The sequence below is a fragment of the Salmo salar genome, chromosome ssa23 (genome assembly GCF_905237065.1).
Source record: "Salmo salar chromosome ssa23, Ssal_v3.1, whole genome shotgun sequence".
NCBI classification, from domain to species: Eukaryota; Metazoa; Chordata; class Actinopteri; order Salmoniformes; family Salmonidae; genus Salmo; species Salmo salar.
Genome location: NC_059464.1, coordinates 17,236,378 through 17,255,543, shown reverse-complemented (window position 1 = coordinate 17,255,543; position 19,166 = coordinate 17,236,378). Strand labels below are relative to the sequence as shown.

Below are 19,166 nucleotides of genomic sequence, written 5' to 3'. Positions count from 1 at the left end.
ATGTTTATGGGGGGGCCAATTAAGGAAGACATCCTCTTCTGCAAACCACTGGAAACCTGGACAACAGGAGAGGATAAGATGTGTTGGTATCTGCACTGATGGCACAAAAGCCATGACACGGAGACATAGTGGAGCGGTAACGCGCATGCAAGCAGTTGCTCCCGACACCACTTCGGTTCACTGCAGCATCCACGAGAGGCTCGTACTGCCAAGTGAATGCCTGACAGCTTGAAAGACGTTTTGGACACTACAGTGAAAATGGTTAACTTTGTTAAAGCAAGGCCCCTGAACTCTCGTGTATTTTCTGCACTATGCAATGACATGGGCAGCGACCATGTAACGCTTTTACAACATACAGAAGTGCGCTGGTTATCAAGGGGCAAAGTATTGACACGTTTTTTTAAATTGAGGGACGAGCTTAAAGTTTTCTTTACTGACCATCATTTTCACTTGTCTGACCGCTTGCATGATGACGAGTTTCTCACACGACTGGCCTATCTGGGTGATGTTTTTTCTCGCCTGAATGATCTGAAATTAGGATTACAGGGACTCTCCGCAACTATATTCAACATGCGGGACAAAATTGAGGCTAAGATTAAGAAGTTGGAGCTCTTCTCTGTCTGCATTAACAAGGACAACACACAGGTCTTTCCATCATTGTATGATTTTTTGTGTGCAAATGAACTCAAGCTTACAGACAACGTCAAATGTGATATACCAAAGCATCTGAGTGAGTTGGGTGCGCAATTACGCAGGTACTTTCCCGAAACGGATGACAAACAAAACAACTGGATTCGTTATCCCTTTCATGCCCTGCCTTCAGTCCACCTACCGATATCCGAACAAGAGAGCCTTATCGAAATTGCAACAAGCGGTTCTGTGAAAATTGAATTTAATCAGAAGCCACTGACAGATTTCTGGATTGGGCTGTGCTCAAAGTATCCTGCCTTGGCAAAACAAGCTGTTAAGACATTGATGTCCTTTGCAACCATGTACCTATGCGAGAGTGGATTCTCGGCCCTCACTAGCATGAAAAATAAATACAGGCACAGACTGTGTGGAAAATGATTTAAGACTGAGACTCTCTCCAACACAACCCAATATTGCAGAGTTATGCGCATCCTTTCAAGCATACCCTTCCCATTAAGCTGTGGTGAATTATTCACCATTTTCAATGAACAAATAAGGTTTTATATGTAAGATGGTTAAATAAAGAGCAAAATTATTGATTATTATTATATTACGTTTTGTGCCCTGGTCCTATAAGAGTTCTTTGTCACTTTCCACAAGCCGGGTTGTGACAAAAACTCACACTCATTCTTATGTTTAATAAATGTATCGTATATGCCATTAAATCCCTACAACTCATCCAGAACGCCGCAGCCCGTCTCGTGTTCAACCTTCCCAAGTTCTCTCACGTCACCCCGCTCTTCCGCAAACTCCTCTGGCTTCCAGTTGAAGCTCGCATCTGCTACATGACCATGGTGCTTGCCTACGGAGCTGTGAGGGGAACGGCACCTCCGTACCTTCAGGCTCTGATCAGGCCCTACACCCAAAGAAGGGCACTGCGTTCATCCACCTCTGGCCTGCTGGCCCCCCTACCTCTGCGGAAGCACAGTTCCCGCTCAGCCCACTCAACTGTTCGCTGCTCTGGCACCCCAATGGTGGAACAAGCTCCCTCACGACGCCAGGACAGCGGAGTCAATCACCACCTTCCGTAGACACCTGAAACCCCACCTCTTTAAGGAATACCTGGGATAGGATATAGTAATCCTTCTAAACCCCCCCAAAAAAAAGATATAGATGTACTATTGTAAAGTGGTTGTTCCACTGGATATCATAAGGTGAATGCACCAATTTGTAGTCGCTCTGGATAAGAGCGTCTGCTAAATGACGTAAATGTAAAGTGTGTGTGTGGCAGGCTTACAATGATGGCAAAAAAACTACATTTGAGAGTGCGCTGACCCTTGTGCTAGAGGGGGTACGCAGCTGGAGGTTGAATGACACCTTCTGTTCTACTCTGACCCTGGCAATTTCAACCGGTCTCTCTTGCACCGGAAAGTTCTGATCCCCAGCAACATGAGCATCCCCACATAGACCATTTTTTTTCCCACCGATACAACACATTCCTATGTCCCATGTCCTCCCACACAATTATCACATCTCGGGAATTTCCCTCCTACACACTGCTTCAACACTTGACATCTGAAACACCTTAGTGGGTTCTGCACAAAGGCTCTCATTGGATAACTCAGCCGACATATCACATCATGCCGTTATCAGGTAAAGACCCTACTTCAAAACTCAAAACGACTGTCAATGTCTTCTCAGTTTCACCAAACAGCGGGCTTCATCAAATTATTTCATCTGTAGCCTGATAAACTGCATGTTGTCACAAGTCGTAGTGGGAGGACCACACCATATCATCATGACTCCCAAGTTTACTTCCATATGACGGTTTTTAAACCAATATTTTGCGCACATATGGCGTTTCCACCACCAGTTCTCCATTATTCATTTTACCAACACAAAAAGATCCCACCTTTGAACGAACAAATTATCCGTCAGCATTTATAAAACTGAACTGAAACTTCCTGTTTCCATCACAGCTGTCGTGATTTTTTCCTCACATAAAAACCTAGAATGGAAACGTGGTTACTGTAACAATGTTTGGCATATAATGAATGACAGCACAGACTGCCACTCAAGTTGAGCGGCTGGTTTACCATATCCCTCCCACGACGACAGAAAAGTATCAGAGAAGTTTGGAATCTAAATCATCAACTCTTGGACAGCATCTTACCACTGAGCACAAATCAATTATATGTCAGCTGGGCTAACAACATGGCTAGACATGACGTCAGTTAAGATCCAATTGCTGAGCCAATCGCAGAGCCAAAGAGTACGCATGCGTATTTTGACGGAATTCACTAACCCCACTCGAAAAGCTTTTCCAACATATTTCTCAGCTGAACTACACCGTTTGGTTGAACGCTTTCTTTAGGACGGGCACCATATCGATGAAACAGGGCTTAGAAACGCATTTTTGTATAATGTTCGAAAGAAATTGATTGTTTAGCGGACATGTCCTACTCACACATCAACCGAAGGTTCTAGAATGGTCATGTGATGTGGATTGACCAGTTGTGTTGCATTTTGAAAAATACCCTGGGTTACCCGTGATTGGTTTTTTTGCGAATGCCTCTGTAGCTGTCAAACTATCTAGGTTACTACATCGAAAAAAGGACACGAATGTCGGTGAGCTTATGGTGAACCGATGTTTGACGTTACTAGGATATTTGTGTTTAAGTAAAACTAAATCCTGTCCCACGCTATAGAATAAATCAAGAACTGAATGTAGCACGTGAACTGGTTTGACCAATCACCGATCGACTTCTGAACTGAAGCGTATAAATATGAGGCGGTTGCCCATAGAGACGTCCGCCATTGAAGACTCGTTTTCAACGTACTTAATATTGTTTAAACCTTGTATTGTGTTTTTATTCGTTAAAAGGCTAAAAAAATTGCACCGTTTTTATCCACCGCATCATCTGCGACAGTCTCATTGGGCATCCTTCCAGCAGAACACGGTCGGCAAAGAGCGTCTGTCTCAGTTCGGCAGTAAAAACAATCTTGTTGTGCCAGAGACGGAAAGGTAAATGTGTAAAGAGTTGAGGGATCAATATCCAACACATTGCATTCAATCAGCTGGTTACTTTATTGTATCTCATACCATTGAAACGGAAGGTGTGTGGGGGGGAGCTGTTTCATTTGAGAGGTTGACCTACTTTTTGTGTGGTGGCCTTTAGACACAGATCATTTCCTGTCACCATTTGGTCCGTCAAACTAGCTAGCTAACATTTTTAACTAACGTTAGCTATAAAGTTATACAGTAGTAGTTAAGGTTCGCTTGTGTCACATTCGGTGCAATAATCTGATGTAGAATTTGATGTTGGCTGGGAAAAGCGTTCGTGTTTTGGTACGAATTCCGCGTCAGCTATCTTGCTAATCTAGGCTAACATTTTCTAGTTCACGCGCTACTGGCCACCACATTTTGGTCGACCACGTTGAATGCATCATTCAAGCGTAGAGTTGACCGACGATGGGCGCAAACGAACTAAAGAACTAACGATTGTTAACTAGCATACTAACGTTAACTGGTCTGATCGTTGTAGCCGTCTTGCTAGCTATAGTAGATATGTTACTAGCTTTATTTGTATTAAATTACACCCCCCCCCCATCCCCCTTCTCGCTTGATGGCTAACGATGCCAGCTAACTAGTTACTATCATGTCTACCAGTAGAGGGCAGGCAATCGGCAGTCAGAAATGGCAAAGTGACGCATTGTTTTTCGGTCCTATCAGGGATCCTTGGGACGTCCATACCCTAACCTTTGTTATTACCTACATTAGCTAAGTGAAGGACATACTCAGAATTTTACTTGGTGATATTGTGCTGCTAGTGATGGCAACATTTATAGTGATAATACATGCCTCATCTGGCACCAGGTACTTTCCAACCATAACCCATACCTTAACCATTGTGCATTGCGACTTCAGTGGGTAGGGACGTCTCAAAGTACCCCGGATAGCACGGACGAGTAAACAGCTTTTAATAATGACACACACCCTTACCATCCATCACAAATCGCATGTAATGCACCCATTAATGTGTAACATTAGGTTCTAGTAAATAAAACAATGATATTTTTGTTTCTTTTACATTCACTCCTTGACTTTCACACCTCAAATGTTTTGTTCAATATTAGTGTCGTGTATATTTCTTAAATAAGATACTACCGCTTATATTACGTAACGTTAATTGGAAACTGATTTGAGTTTTGTTATGAATGTTTGTTTTCTTTGATACTGGTTTTGTATGTTGTCCTTTGGTAGGGAAAATTATGGTTTCTCTGTAACAATCCAATGTATTTAATGAAAATAAACTGCCTAGAAAGATCAATATAACTTGTAATGTAAATTCTTTGATTGGGTATCGGCAAAAGTCCGAGCTAATTGAATACGCACTTTGAAGATAGTAATATTCTTGATGGGGTAAGTAGGTGACAAAGGCATCCATCTGTGCCAGCACAATTTTTTTTGTGTGTGTGAGCTGTCACCTAGTTTGAATTTCACTGCTTTAAGTTACAGTAAATGGCCTAAGCCTGAAACCTTGTCTTTAACTGACTGGGCATTCCCAGTGAGATGGAGCCTATAGTTGACCTTTATTATAGACCATGTAGTTTGTTCATATGTTATGCAAGTAACTTATGTATTTTATGAAGATGTTCTGAATGGAATACCAAGGGGTTGACCCATCATAAAAAGATGTAGTAGCGATTGTCCTGGAATATAATGTTGGTACTGTGAAGCAGAACCTTGAACTTAGTGACTATTTTCTACTTTTGGGACACTGAAGAGAAAATGGGCCTAATGCATTTTCATGGGTTGATGCCTAGAAAGTTGCTTCTTGAGTGTAACTAATTGCAAAAAATGTTTGACTGAAAACATTGTTTCGAAGTTCATCAGTTCGCATGCTTTGTGTCAATTGATACAACCATACTTTTAATAAAACTAATTTATCTGTTTTAGTTGATGGTAGCGAGGAAAGCGCAGCTCACAGGTGCTTTGCAGGGATTTGATAGGAGAATTGGTCAAACTATTTCCGGTCTTGTTTATCAAGCCATGTTCCTCTGACAGATATGAGGTAAGCGAGTTTGGCGCTTTAGATGCCACATTGGACACCAGAATTGTAATGTTGACTGTGGCCAACAATACATTGTTCCAGTAGATGGCAGTAGAAACCAGCAGTTCTGAAGTGCATAAGGTTAAAGATGCCAGATGCAGAAATCGCTCCGCCATTTCCTGGTTGCTAAAATTCTAATAGTTTGCCTAATTTCAGTTTGTGACAAAACCAGCAAGTGTAGTGTAGAGAATCATTGTACTGTCGAAACCGCTGGTGTACTAAACCAAAAGTAAAAGGAAGCATAGAAATAGATCAGATCTACTGCTCCTTAGACTTGGGGCGGCAGGGTAGCCTAGTGGTTAGAGCGTTGGACTAATAACAGAAAGGTTGCAAGTTCAAATCCCAGAGCTGACAAGGTACAAAACTGTCATTCTGCCCCATGACATGCAGTTAACCCACTGTTCCTAGGCCGTCATTGAAAATAAATTGTTCTTACTGACTTGCCTAGTTATATAAAGGTAAAATAAATAAAAAAGACTTGCTTTCAATGATCACAATGGATCTACAACACACTTTTCTATGTGAATTTGGTTGGATTGTCCAAAAGGTTGCAGCTTTAAATTGGTTGCTTTTTGTAGTAATGTTATATTTTAGATATTTTTTTTTTGTTGTGGACACACACTGGTGTACGATATGGCAGTGACTAGTTTACCTATTGCAGCGGTTCTCAACTTTCCTTGGGGATCCCTAGACAATTTTGTTGTAGCGCTGAACTAGCTCGCCTGATTCACTTACTCAAGGGCTTGATAATTAGTTGAATCAGGTGTGCTAGCTCTGGAATAGATCAAATGCATGAACAGGTGGGGGTCCCAGAGGAGAGGTTTTAAAACCACTGACCTATTGGACTTTCAGAGCAAAAGCCTTCCTGTGCTAATTAAACAGTCAGTTCAGCAACTCGCATGGCAGTGTGACATTTTTTTTGTCACACAATTGTGCAGTTATTTAGTGCGGGGAGGGGAAAAAAACATCCTTGCTCAAAACCACCCCTCTCTTTCAGTGTTCTTGGAGGAATATGTGTGAGAGCTGAGCTACAGGAAACAAGTGCCGCTCTGAACTCCTACCCCGTGTCTACCGACCTTCGGACTGCACCACGATGACAGACGCCGTATGTCCCCCGATGTCTGTGGTGGGAGGTGTGAACCCTCCTCCCCCGGAGTTCAACAATCCCAAGAAGCCCGGCCGCATCACAAACCAGCTGCAGTACCTGGAGAAGGTGGTGGTCAAGGCCCTGTGGAGACACAACTTCTCCTGGCCTTTCAGGACGCCTGTGGATGCTGTCGGACTGCACATTCCAGTAAGTATCACTTTTTGTTACTTGCAATGACTGATATGGGTTTTTTCCCTACTTAACTAAGTTGAATGCACTGACTATAAGTTGCACTAGATAAGCGCATCTGCTAAATGTAATTATCAAATGTTTTTCATTTTAGTACTTGTTTATTTTTTACATTTCCTCCATGCACATTCATCACAACCTCTTTTGAATGATTTTCCTGTTGTCTCTCTATTTTTAGGATTACTATACAATTATCAAGACGCCAATGGACTTGAGCACCATCAAGAAGCGTCTTCAGAATAATTATTACTGGAAAGCGATGGAATGCATAGAAGACTTCAACAAACTGTTCACCAACTGCTATGTATATAATCGGGTAAAGGAGAAAAAAAAACGTTGAAATGTCATAATCATATTGTATTCACTCACCACACACATGGTGTCGGCCTACATAGTCTCCCATTCAATGAATGCTCAATAATTGTTATTCAACATGTTTTCAGCCTGGAGATGACATAGTTCTGATGGCCCAGGCCTTGGAGAAGATCTTCCTACAGAGAGTGGCTGAGATGCCCCAGGAGGAGACTGAGATATCTGCTATCACAACCAAGACCCCAGTGAAGGGTGGGAGGAAGTCCTCTGCTGGTAAGCTACACAGCTTGTCCAGCGGCTTAATCTTACACAAACATTGTATGCGTCCCAAATGGGTGGCACCCTATTCCCTTTTATAGTGCACTACTTTTGACCAGGGCCATTGGGCTCTGGTCAAAAGTAGTGCACTATAAAAGGGAATAGGTTGTCGTTTGGGATGCAACTGTACTGTCTTTCATGTATTCCAATGACTACATTCTGACTTCTTAATGTCCTCTTTGTAGGCATGATAAAGCTGAGGCCCCAGTCCCCTGTGTCTGAGGTGGTGTTCCAGCAGACGGTGACAGTCATCCCTCTTGAGGCCCACCACACCATCCCCCCTGCTGCGCAGCTCTCCTCTCAGATAGCAGCCAAAGTCAGTACCTCTTCACAATTACCTCACTATATGTACTTTATACAACGGGTGGTTCTAATCCTCAATGCCGATTTGGTTAAAACTGCTTTCCAGCCTGTGTCTATTCTACAAGTTACCACCAGCTAAATCTATGACGTTAAAATGCCTGTTTACTCTGTTCCTTCTGACTGCACAATCCACTGTCTCATCAGCCCAGCCAGGCAATTTATATACTAGAGCTCCACTATAAAAATGATTTATACATTATCTCACATTTTATTTTCAACAGCGGAGATTTAACTTCTATAATACTTAAACATGCCACATAAACATCACCTTTTGAAGTTTGTGCAAACGGTTTAGTCTGTATTTTGTGATTGCATTTCTACCCTTCTCTGTTGTGTTCACATCGTTTCAGATCAAGGAGGGTGTGAAGAGAAAAGCACACGCCACCACGCCGACAGCCTCTTCTCCGATCGCCAGCTGCGAGGCGTCCCCCGTCGTCTACGGCTCAACGCCCTGTAAGCTGTTCTCCAGGCGGGGCAGCGGTCGGCCCATCAAACCCCCCAGGAAAGACCTGCCTGATTACCATCAGAGCCAGAATAGTAAGCTCTCGGATCAGCTCCGCTTCTGTAACTGCATCCTGAAGGAGATGTTCACCAAGAGGCACGCGGCCTACACCTGGCCCTTCTACAAGCCGGTGGATACGGAGGCCCTGGGTCTACACGACTACCACGACATCATCATGCAGCCCATGGACCTGGGCACCATACGGGTTAGATGGCCGTGTTACACTAAACTTGTGTTGGAACGAGAGAGGCCACTTAGTATCTGCTAGGGTTACATTGGCCAATCTATATCTTGTCCCTTGTTCTCTCTCACTATTGAAGATTACCGTATTTGTGATGATACTGAAGACGTACGTGTTTTTTCACAGAAAAAAATGGTTGAACGGGAATACATGGATGCCCAGGATTTTGCTGCTGATTTCAGACTCATGTTCTCCAACTGTTACAAATACAACCCACCCACCCATGAGGTTGTTATTATGGCAAGAAAATTCCAGGTATGATTGCCCGTGTTTTCAACCAGTCTTGTCTGTAGAAGTTGTCTAAATGAATTGCAATGCAATAACGATATTACAATATGCAGGCATGCATTTGATCTCAAAATGGGCCATCCACGTGAATCGTGTAGATCTGAAGGAAGGGGGATGTCTTTCTCATGTAGAATTCAGACCGTGATGTTAGATATGTGCTCTATCCAATGTCACGTGTGACAGCTGTGATCAGCCAGCTGCATCCCCTCCAACCATTGCTCACGCCTGCTTCTCTCTGTCCTCTCTTTCTGCGCATCTCCAGTTTTAAAATGATATTAAGGTGTGATGGCGTGCTGGGGTGTGCAGACATGAATGTGTCACGATACTACTCTGTACTGTGATATTGCTTGGTATCACTTCATTAGTCGAATGTTGGTTTTAGGACAACACTACTCTGAAAATGAGCACATTTTCTTGCACTTCACACGCATTCTTCATGTGTTACAGTGCAGAACAAAAAAAGTCACCAGTTTGCATCCCTGAATATGAAGATGGATGGTTGGTGAGAATGTTTGACTAGATGAATTGTGGCCCTACCCACCAGGATGTGTTTGAGGATCGCTGGCTGAAGCTTCCAGACGAGCCAGTGAGGAGGGCGGGTGGTCCAGGACACCATGGTCACCACAGGGACAAGAGAGGGAGAGGAGATGGGCCTGAGAGCTCCTCCAGCACAGGCAGCAGTACTGGCGAGAGCTCCTCGGAATCAGAGTCCTCCTCAGACTCTGAGGAGGAAGAAGAGGCCAGAGCTCTACGGTTGGCTAAACTAGAGGAACAGGTATGCCGTCACCTGCTTCTGTCATTGTACCTGGCCATGCTGACGTCACTGTTCTCTTACCTACTACTGTGTATCTAACTGATGCCCCCTCCGCTCTTCTTCTCCTCAGTTGAAAGCGGTGCACGATCAGCTGCAGAGACTCACCCAGGAGCCCCTGCTCAAACCAAAGGAGAGAAGAAAAAAGGAAGCGCGTAGAAGACCGAAGCATGAAGACTTGAGAAAACCCAAAGTACAGAAGAAGTGCATTAACAAGGGCATGCCAGCTGTGTAAGTGACCAAGTCGTTGTTGATGATTAAAAAAAAATTGTAATCTCCCTCCCCAGTGGAACCTCTTTTTTTATTTTTTTTAACCAATTCAAAGGATTTACTTTCGTGTTGCCAGTGGCCTCTTATTATTTTACTAACTTTCATTGTCCTACAAAGTGTTCCTGAATGTCTTTTTACCTCTCTAAAGGCACGGCAAGAGGAGGAAGATGGCTCTCCCTGTGGTGCCCTATGAGTCTGAGGAGGACGAGGTGCTGGCGGTGCCCATGTTGTACGGTGAGAAGAGGCAGCTGAGCCTGGACATCAACAAGCTGCCGGGGGACAAGCTGGGCAAGGTGGTGAATATCATCCAGGCCAGGGAGGCCTCGCTCCGAGACGCCAACCCTGAGGAGATGGAGATCGACTTTGAGACCCTCAAGCCCTCCACACTCAGGGCCCTGGAGAGCTTCGTCACGACCTGCTTCAGGAAACGGCCCAAGAAACCCAGCCGTGAGTCGTTGCAGTACACACCTTCCGTTCTTTGTTCCTTGCGGGTTGGTCATTGCACATGCATCTCTGTACTCCTGACCAAGGACTTTACTAGGCTCAAATGTCATTATTTCCCCTATTCTTCCAGTGAATAAGCTGGTGAAAGCCAAAGGAGAGATGCAGACTGTGAAGGAGCAGGATGCAGAGAAACCTCGCCAGTGTATTACTGATGAGCCGAGCTCACTGGCCAAGAAGAAAAAGGCAACAAGTAAGTGAACTCTGAAGCTGTGGTAGTAAGGACCAGTATGTCTGACTTAGGGGCCTTGTTGTCCGGGGGAAACGGGTTCTTCTGTTTTCTCTCTGCTGTCCAATAGTGAGTAACACAATTGTGCAGTGCAAGTCTGTCTTTCTCTCTATTGTCCTACACGTGACCATTGTCCCTGTTTCCCTCCAGATGAGCCCCCTATAGCTCCTCCTGTCCCAGACTTGGCCCGGCCGTCCCGTCTCAGTGAGAGCAGCAGCTCTTCCTCCTCTGGCTCTGACCGCTCCAGCAGTAGTAGTGATTCTAGCACTTCTGATAGCAGTGACTCTGAATCAGGTTAGCTGTTCTCCTCAGCACTAAGCACTACCCCCCCCCCACATACCCACCTCGCTTTCCTGCAAGGGCACACCCTCCCCACCTCCCCCACTCGCTGTACACCTAATGGAGTGAGAGAAAAAGATACGGCTAAATACTCACCTGGACTCTAGCCTCTGTAGCACAGAACCTTTTCACCTGCTGGCAAAACCAAAATACTTGAAGAAATATTCAATTGTGTTATCGTTTCATGTTTTTGTATGTTCGTTCAATGGGTGTTTTTTTAATTTTATTTATTTATTTATTTGTGCACTTAGTCTGTACTACAGAAAGCAGTGAACTCTGTCACAAAAGTCTATCTTTTGATTATTACGGTGCTGTATTTATTTGTATGTTATTGTTTTAGTGCAAACAAACGGTGCTTAGTTTGAAATGAGGCCAGCCAGCCTTCTGTGCCAAATGTCATTTATCCAGCGGGCACCAGACTGCTGCCGTGCAAATCTGAAGTAAATTAAGAATGGGGACAAGTTATTAAAAACAGCCCATACAGGCCAAGTGCTATTTATAAGCCAAAGATCTTATTTACTCTCCTACCGTTATATATCTTCTAGAAACATCGCAAAAATCAGATGAATACGGTTAGAGAAGTACCAGACAGCATTACAATACCCTTCAACCCCCCTCTCATCTCACCCTCCATGCTCTCTGAACCGTTGCAGAGTCAAAGCTGGTCCTCACTTTAGACAGCGGCACTCATCCCTGTTCACCAATTGATTGTACTCAGTTTTTTTGTTGTTGTTTTTTTGGTATTTGCGAGATTTTGTATGGAGCAATATAAGCATAATACACGTACATCAGATTTGTATTTGAAGTACTCGACAGATTGTAACGCTAATGCAGAGCTTGATGGAGTAGGATTTGTCCTACACAGTTTCATTTTGTAGCCATGGCAAATGTTTGTTTGTTTTGTTCCATTTGTACCTAATATGAGTAGAATTTTAAACATATGTGTCTTGGTGGTCAACACCTAGAGTTTGAAATAAATACATTTTGATAGACAATTTTACATTTTACGGTTAAACTGTGTTTTTCTTTGAATTTGTATCGCATCGTCAAACAGCTCAATCCTACTAGACACATTCGCTTGCAACCACAACTTTAGCTTTTACTGAAAACTGTATGAAAGTAGTGATTTCAGAGTAGATCAGTGGAATTGTTTTTAGTATTATTTAAAGGTAAGTAAAGATGCTTTTATTTATTCTCCATTTATCCAACTGTGGATAAATTGAATTACTATTGCGCATGTCTTTCAGTAAAGAAATCTAAGAAGAAAAAGAATTGCAAAGACACTCCGCACAAGTTGAAGACCAAGGTAAATATCTAACATGGCCCCTACTTCCTCTAACCCAGTGGTCTAGTTCACATGGGTTATACCTTATATTTGGATTAATATACTTGGAACCCACAGTGTTTTCATTATAAATTGTAAGCCATTCCCCCCCCCCCCCATCAAACAGAATTCCAAAAAGAAGAAATCTGCTAAGAAACACCCATTGTCGGAGTCCTCTCTCCAGACCAGCCAGCCCCCACCTGCCTCTGCCTCGCTAGTCCCGGCAGTAGTAACAAAAGACCTGCCTCTAGAGCTACTCGCATCTCCCCCAGGTAGCCAATGTTTGTTGCCTTCACATTCTGTGTTAGTGTGTTGGCTATAAAGAAACACAATGGACAACCATGCCAAGTTCTGTAACACTGTCTTTTGATTATTACATTTTTAGAGTTTGTTGACAAATCCGTAGTGTCAGCCCTAGCTATGGAAATACAATTTCCCCTGTAAAACAGCAGGTTTTAAGCCCATGGAAAGTCTAAGACTTGACTGAGACCCTTGTGGAAATCACATAATGAGAAGCTTGTATTGTTTGGATTAGAGATAAGTGCCTGGTCATTTCTCTGGGCCGTGTTGCTCTGTCTCATGGGATGTTTAGTTTAATCAGGAGGTCCGATTAGGGACAGAAGCCTACAACATTTACTCACTATTTCTCTTGAATCTCCCCCTTTCCTTCCTTCCACTCTCAGCCTTACACAACCGCCTGCCTCCACAGCCTTCAAGACCAAGTGCCAAAGCAGCACCACTACCTCGCAAAAACATGGTGGCCCCACTGCAGATCACTGACAGTCAGCCCCAACAACAGCAGGACCCCCTGCCCCCCTCTGAGAGCCCGACTACTCCCTCTCTCACTCCCCCTTCTTCCTGTGACCCCACTCTTACTCTGCCCACAGACCCACTCAACACACCAGCTGCACTCCCACACGAACCTCCCTTCAGCCTGCTCTGTTCCCGCCAAACCCCTCCCTCTCCTCTAGCACTCCTCCCCTCTCCTCTGTGTCAATCACTAGCCCAGACACAGGAGGTGAAAACCGGGCCACCTGATAGGGCACAACAGGAAGGTAAGGGCTCTTCAGTCAGCTTAGCATCCCCCCTAGCTTTTAGCATGTCCCCTCCACTGCGTGCTGCATGCTTCTCAACCCATAGCTGGTACGGTCTGTGTGTCGCCTGTAGATGTTTTGTCTCATTGTTTGCAGTGTTAGATGCCATATCACCATCGCTGTAGCCCTGGCTGCGTGTCTCATCCTGCTCCTCAACTGCCTGCCTGCCGGCTTACATCCATAGTGTTTGTTCTGTCTGTGTGGAGAATAAAGCCCTGCTCTGTTTTTCTCCCGTCCATCAGGTCTGTCTGCGCTGCTGACCCCTCTGACCTCTCCTGCAGTTTTACTACAGGCTGCTGATGGCAGATATGAGGTATGCTCTCATCTTCCTGTTGTTGATGGATGAATTGTGACGTTAGATTAAAACACTTTAAATAAATGTCTCCGTTCTTGGCATTTATTAATATTGCAAGAGAGTTGATTGGTATATTTTCTTTGAAGGTAATTTAATTAGAATCGATACAGGTCTACGGAGTGCTTTCTGTTGCAATTGAAATGTTTTTCATTGGCCAAATCTTTCAGGGGTGGAGACAGCCGGTTTGATTGTGTGAAATAGCATTGGCCTTAGCCCTGGAAGTGGTAATGGAGGTATAATACTCTAAATCTCACTTTGCGGTAGCAGAAGCCGTGCCCAGTGCTGTTGTCCCCTCTACAAGACAGCCCATTACAGCCTGTGAAGGATGACAGGAGGCCCTCTGAAGCACTGGGGGAGACCCACTCCAGGATTCTGCAGAAACAGCCTTGTAAGCAGAACTGTGTGTGGGTGTGGAAATGTTTTTGGAATTTATTTGCAGACATCTTTTTAATGGACTGAATATATTTTCTCTACCTCCCCAGATCCCAGACACTCTGACAGTGTGTTTAATGGTGGAAACACCAGCCTCTCTCATCCAGCTAATAAACCCACTGCAGATGGAAAAAACACACCCGCCAAAAAGGTAAGCTAATGTAACTGAAACATAGCACTAGCACGATGAATTACTTGAAATATACTGTATGCATGCCCATCGGAAGCATTTGTATTTGTCAAAAAAATGTGACACTTGATTTGTGAAACTATCCTGTGTAGAATATTGTCCTGAAGAACGCAGACTCCTGGGCTAGTTTGGGGAAGATGGCCATTTCCACTCCCTCCACGGTGAAGTCTTCAAAGGAGAGCTTTGATAAGTTCCGCAGGGCAGCCATTGAGAAGGAGGAGCGAGAGAGAGCTCTTATTCTAAAGAGGACGCAGATGAAGGCTTCGGGGAAGAGCAGGTACTTATTCATCTAGCCAATTATTTTTTTAAATCTTTTTGTTTTTGTCTTTTCTTACCAGTTGTGTATCTTGTAGGTAATGCTGCTTCACCCAAACTCCTCCAATAAAGTAGATCTCTATTAATGAGTGGTACCTGATGAGCCAGCTAAAAGTGTTGTGTTTTCAGCCTGACCATGCTAGTATCGTCGCCAGTGGCAGTACCCGTGCCACCTAGAGCTGCGGAACCAGAGCACCTGCCATGTAGAACTCCGGCGCCAGAGCCAGCAGAGATCCCCCTGCCGACAGAGGCCATCGTGGAGCCTCAGCCTCCTAAAGCTCCGGAGGCCCTGAAAGAGGAGCCTCCAGCGGCTGCCTCAACCCCACCTCCGCCCTTCACTCCCCAGACCTCTGTAGACGGAGAAAGGGAGATGGCCCGCAGGAGAGAACAGGAGCGACGCAGACGAGAGGCTGTACGTTCCTTTCCTTCACGTTTGTCTTGTATTGTGCCGGTCATTCTTCTGTTCCTTGTTGTAGTTCTATCCAGACTGTAATAAAACGTCTTACCTTTTTCTCCCTCAGATGTCTGGTGTCATTGACATGACAATGCAGAGTGACATCATGGCAACATTTGAGAAGAACCTGGACTAAAATAAAATGGCAGTAGACCATGCAGCTGGTGACTGACGTCTGTCTTCTGTTGTTAGACAATAAATAATAGAGCTTGTTGTTTTAGTAAACGACACCCTAGGTTCCTTCTCTCCCTCCAGGCACTGGCTGTCTGAACCAACCACGCTGCATCTAGATGACAGAAACGGGTCATTAAGGCTGTGTCCCAAATTACATCCTATCCCCTATATAGTGCACTATTTTTGGGCCTGATTGGCCCTGGTCAAACATAATAGCCCCCCAAAAAATGGAATAGAGTGCAATTTGGGATGCAGGCTATTATTATCCTTAACAGGAGAAGCTTGTACTGTCGCATGGCAACCTAACATGACATAATGGGTGCTGTAAAATATTGATATTGCTGTAAAATATTGATATTGCAAAGAATATACAGTACCAGTCAAAAGTTTGGACACCTACTCATTCAAGGGTTTTTCTTTATTTTTACTATTTTCTACATTGTAGAATAATAGTGAAGACATCAAAACTATGAAATAACACAAATGGAATCATGTAACCAAAAAAGTGTTAAATAAATCAAAATATGAGATTCTTCAAAGTAGCCACCCTTTGCCTTGATGACAGCTTTGTACACTCTTGGCGTTCTCTCAACCAGCTTCACGAGGAATACTTTTCCAGAAGTCTTGAAGGAGTTCCCACATATGCTGAGCACTTGTTGGCTGCTTTTCCTTCACTTTGTTGTCCAACTCATCCCAAACCATCTCAATTGGGTTGAGGTCGGGGTGATTGTGTAGGCCAGGTCATCGGATGCAGCACTCCATCACGCTCCTTCTTGGTCAAATAGCCCTTACACAGCCTGGAGTTGTGTTTTGGGTAATTGTCCTGTTGAAAAACAAATGATAGTCCCACTAAGCTCAAACCAGATGGGATGGCGTGGCGTATTGCTGCAGAATGCTGTGGTAGCCATGCTGGTTAAGTGTGCCTTGAAATCTAAATAAATCAGTGTCACCAGCAAAGCACCCCCCCACACCATTTCACCACCTCCTCGATCCTTCATGGTGGGAACCACACATGCGGAGAGCATCCGTTCACCTGCTCTGCGTCTCACGAAGACACAATGGTTGGAACCAAAAATCGCAAATTTGGACACATCAGACCAAATAACAGATTTCTCCCGGTCTAATGTCCATTGCTCGTGTTTCTTGGCCCAAGCAAGTCACTTCTTATTGGTGTCCTTTTAGTAGTGGTTTCTTTGCAGCGATTTGACCATGAAGGCCTGATTCACACAGTCTCCTCTTAAAAGTTGATATGTCTTTGCGACTGCAATTGAAGACACTTTCAAAGTTCTTAATTTTCCAGATTGACTGACCTTCATGTCTTAAAGTAATGATGACGTGTCTTCTCTTTTCTTATTTGAGCTGTTCTTTCCATAATATGGACTTGGTCTTAGCCCTATTTGGTAAATCTTCTGTATTCCAACCCTAACTTGTCACAACACAACTGCTTGGCTCAAACGCATTGAGGAAAGAAATTCCACAAATTAACTTTTAACAAGGCACACCTGTTAATTGAAAATAATTTTAAGTGACTACCTCATGAATCTGCCAAGAGTATGCAATGCTGTCATCAAGGCAAAGGTGGCTACTTTTTTGAAGAATCTCAAATATAAAATATATTTTGATTTAACACTTTGGTTACTACATGATTCAATGTGTTATTTCATAGCTTTGTCTTCAATATTCTACAATGTAGAAAATAGTAAAAATAAAGAAACCCTGGAATGAGTAGGTGTGTCAACTTTTGACTGGTTGCGTGTGTATATACTCAGCAAAAAAAGAAACGTCCTCTCACTGGCACCTGCGTTTTATTTTCAGCAAACGTAACGTGTAAATATTTGTATGAACGTAAGATTCAACAACTGAGACATAAACTGAACAAGTTCCACAGACATGTGACTAACAGAAATTGAATAATGTGTCCCTGAACAAAGGGGGGGGGTCAAAATCAAAAGTAACAGTCAGTATCTGGTCTGACCACCAGTTGCATTAAGTACTGCAGTGCATCTACTCCTCATGGACTGCACCAGATTTGCCTGTTCTTGCTGTGTGACGTTACCCTGCTTTTCCACCAAGGCACCTGCAAGTTCCTGGACATTTCTGTGGGGAATGTTCCTAGCCCTCACACTCTGATCCAACAGGTCCCAGACGTGTTCAATGGGATTGAGATCCGGGCTCTTCGCTGGCCATGGCAGAACACTGACATTCCTGTCTTGCAGGAAATCTCGCACAGAATGAGCAGTATGGCTGGTGGCATTGTCATGCTGGAGGGTCATGTCAGGATGAGACTGCAGGAAGGGTACCACATGAGGGAGAAGGATGTCTTCCCTGTAACGCACAGCATTGAGATTGCCTGCAATGACAACATGTTCAGTCCGATGATGCTGTGACACACCGCCCCAGACCATGACGGACCCTCCACCTCCAAATCGATCCCGCTCCAGAGTACAGGCCTCTGTGTAACGCTCATTCCTTCGACGATAAGCGCGAATCCGACCATCACCTCTGGTGAGACAAAACCGCGACTCGTCAGTGAAGAGCACTTTTTGCCAGTCTTGTCTGGTCCAGCGACGGTGGGTTTGTGCCCATAGGCGACATTGTTGCCGGTGATGTCTGGTGAGGAACTGCCTTACAACAGCCCTACAAGCCCTCAGTCCAGCCTCTCTGTCTATTGCGGACAGTCAGCACTGATGGAGGGATTGTGCGTTCCTGGTGTAACTCGGGCAGTTGTTGCCATCCTGTACCTGTCCCGCAGGTGTGATGTTCGGATGTACCGATCCTGTGCAGGTGTTACGCGTGATCTGCCACTGTGAGGATGATCAGCTGTCTCCATGTAGCGCTGTCTTAGGCGTCTCACAGTACGGACATTGCAATTTATTGCCCTGGCCACATCTGTAGTCCTCATGCCTCCTTGCAGCATGCCTGAGGCACGTTCACGCAGATGAGCAGGGACCCTGGGCATCTTTCTTTTGGTGTTTTTCAGAGTCTGTAAAAAGGCCTCTTTAGTGTCCTAAGTTTTCATAACTGTGACCTTAATTGCCTACTGTCTGTAAGCTATTAGTGTCTTAACGACCGTAACACAGGTGCATGTTCATTAATTGTTTATGGTTCATTGAACAAGCATGGGAAACAGTGTTTAAACACTTTACAATGAAGATCTGTGAAGTTATTTGGATTTTTACAAATTATCTTTGAAAGATAGGGTCCTGAAAAAGGGACGTTTTTCTTTTTTTGCTGAGTTATACATACACAGACCATATATAGATGGACTTTGACTTTTTGTACTTGTGATGGTTGGTTTGTAAATACCAGCTGCACTGAAGTGATGCTTAACTCTTCGAGAAAGAAGAGTAAAAAATTAAGAGCTGTTTAATTTTTCCACCAACATGTTGAGTCCTCTTTCCCTTTTCACCAACTTGCGTCATAAATGGCACCCTATTGCCCTTCTGATCAGAGTACTATATACGGAATAGGGTGCCATTTCGGACAGTTGACTTGGTGAGTCCTCCCATGTACACCAGAGGAGGCTGGTGGGAGGAGCTATAGCAGGATGGACTCATCGTAATGGCTGGAATGG

General features: G+C 44.2%; 1 protein-coding gene across 6 annotated transcripts; it reads left to right on the top strand.

Annotated features, from left to right (window-relative positions):
* The first annotated feature begins 2,937 nt into the window (after positions 1–2,937).
* Positions 2,938–15,578, top strand: LOC106584160 (bromodomain testis-specific protein). Of its 6 annotated transcripts, none has more exons than XM_014169094.2 (21): positions 2,938–3,258; positions 6,742–7,038; positions 7,259–7,396; positions 7,524–7,665; positions 7,896–8,026; positions 8,424–8,780; positions 8,943–9,071; positions 9,649–9,879; positions 9,989–10,146; positions 10,334–10,632; positions 10,760–10,879; positions 11,066–11,209; positions 12,502–12,560; positions 12,706–12,850; positions 13,262–13,633; positions 13,915–13,985; positions 14,292–14,415; positions 14,510–14,610; positions 14,742–14,926; positions 15,094–15,376; positions 15,486–15,578. In XM_014169094.2, the coding sequence occupies exons 2-21, from the start codon at positions 6,838–6,840 to the stop codon at positions 15,552–15,554; spliced, it is 3,459 nt and encodes a 1,152-aa protein (XP_014024569.2). In that variant the 5' UTR covers positions 2,938–3,258; positions 6,742–6,837; the 3' UTR covers positions 15,555–15,578. The 6 variants fall into 6 exon arrangements, with proteins under 6 accessions (XP_014024569.2, XP_014024571.2, XP_014024570.2 ...); XM_014169096.2 differs by lacking the exon at positions 2,938–3,258 and adding an exon at positions 3,278–3,655 and having other exon boundaries at positions 13,466–13,633; XM_014169095.2 differs by lacking the exon at positions 2,938–3,258 and adding an exon at positions 3,278–3,655 and having other exon boundaries at positions 14,295–14,415.
* Positions 15,579–19,166: the final 3,588 nt, after the last annotated feature.

Coding starts and splice junctions, on each gene's coding strand:
- LOC106584160 (XM_014169094.2), top strand. CDS start 6,838: ATGACAGACGCCGTATGTCCCCCGATGTCTGTGGTGGGAGGTGTGAAC. Junction 7,397..7,523: donor ACTGCTATGTATATAATCGG/GTAAAGGAGAAA, acceptor ACATGTTTTCAG/CCTGGAGATGACATAGTTCT. Junction 14,416..14,509: donor GATTCTGCAGAAACAGCCTT/GTAAGCAGAACT, acceptor CTACCTCCCCAG/ATCCCAGACACTCTGACAGT.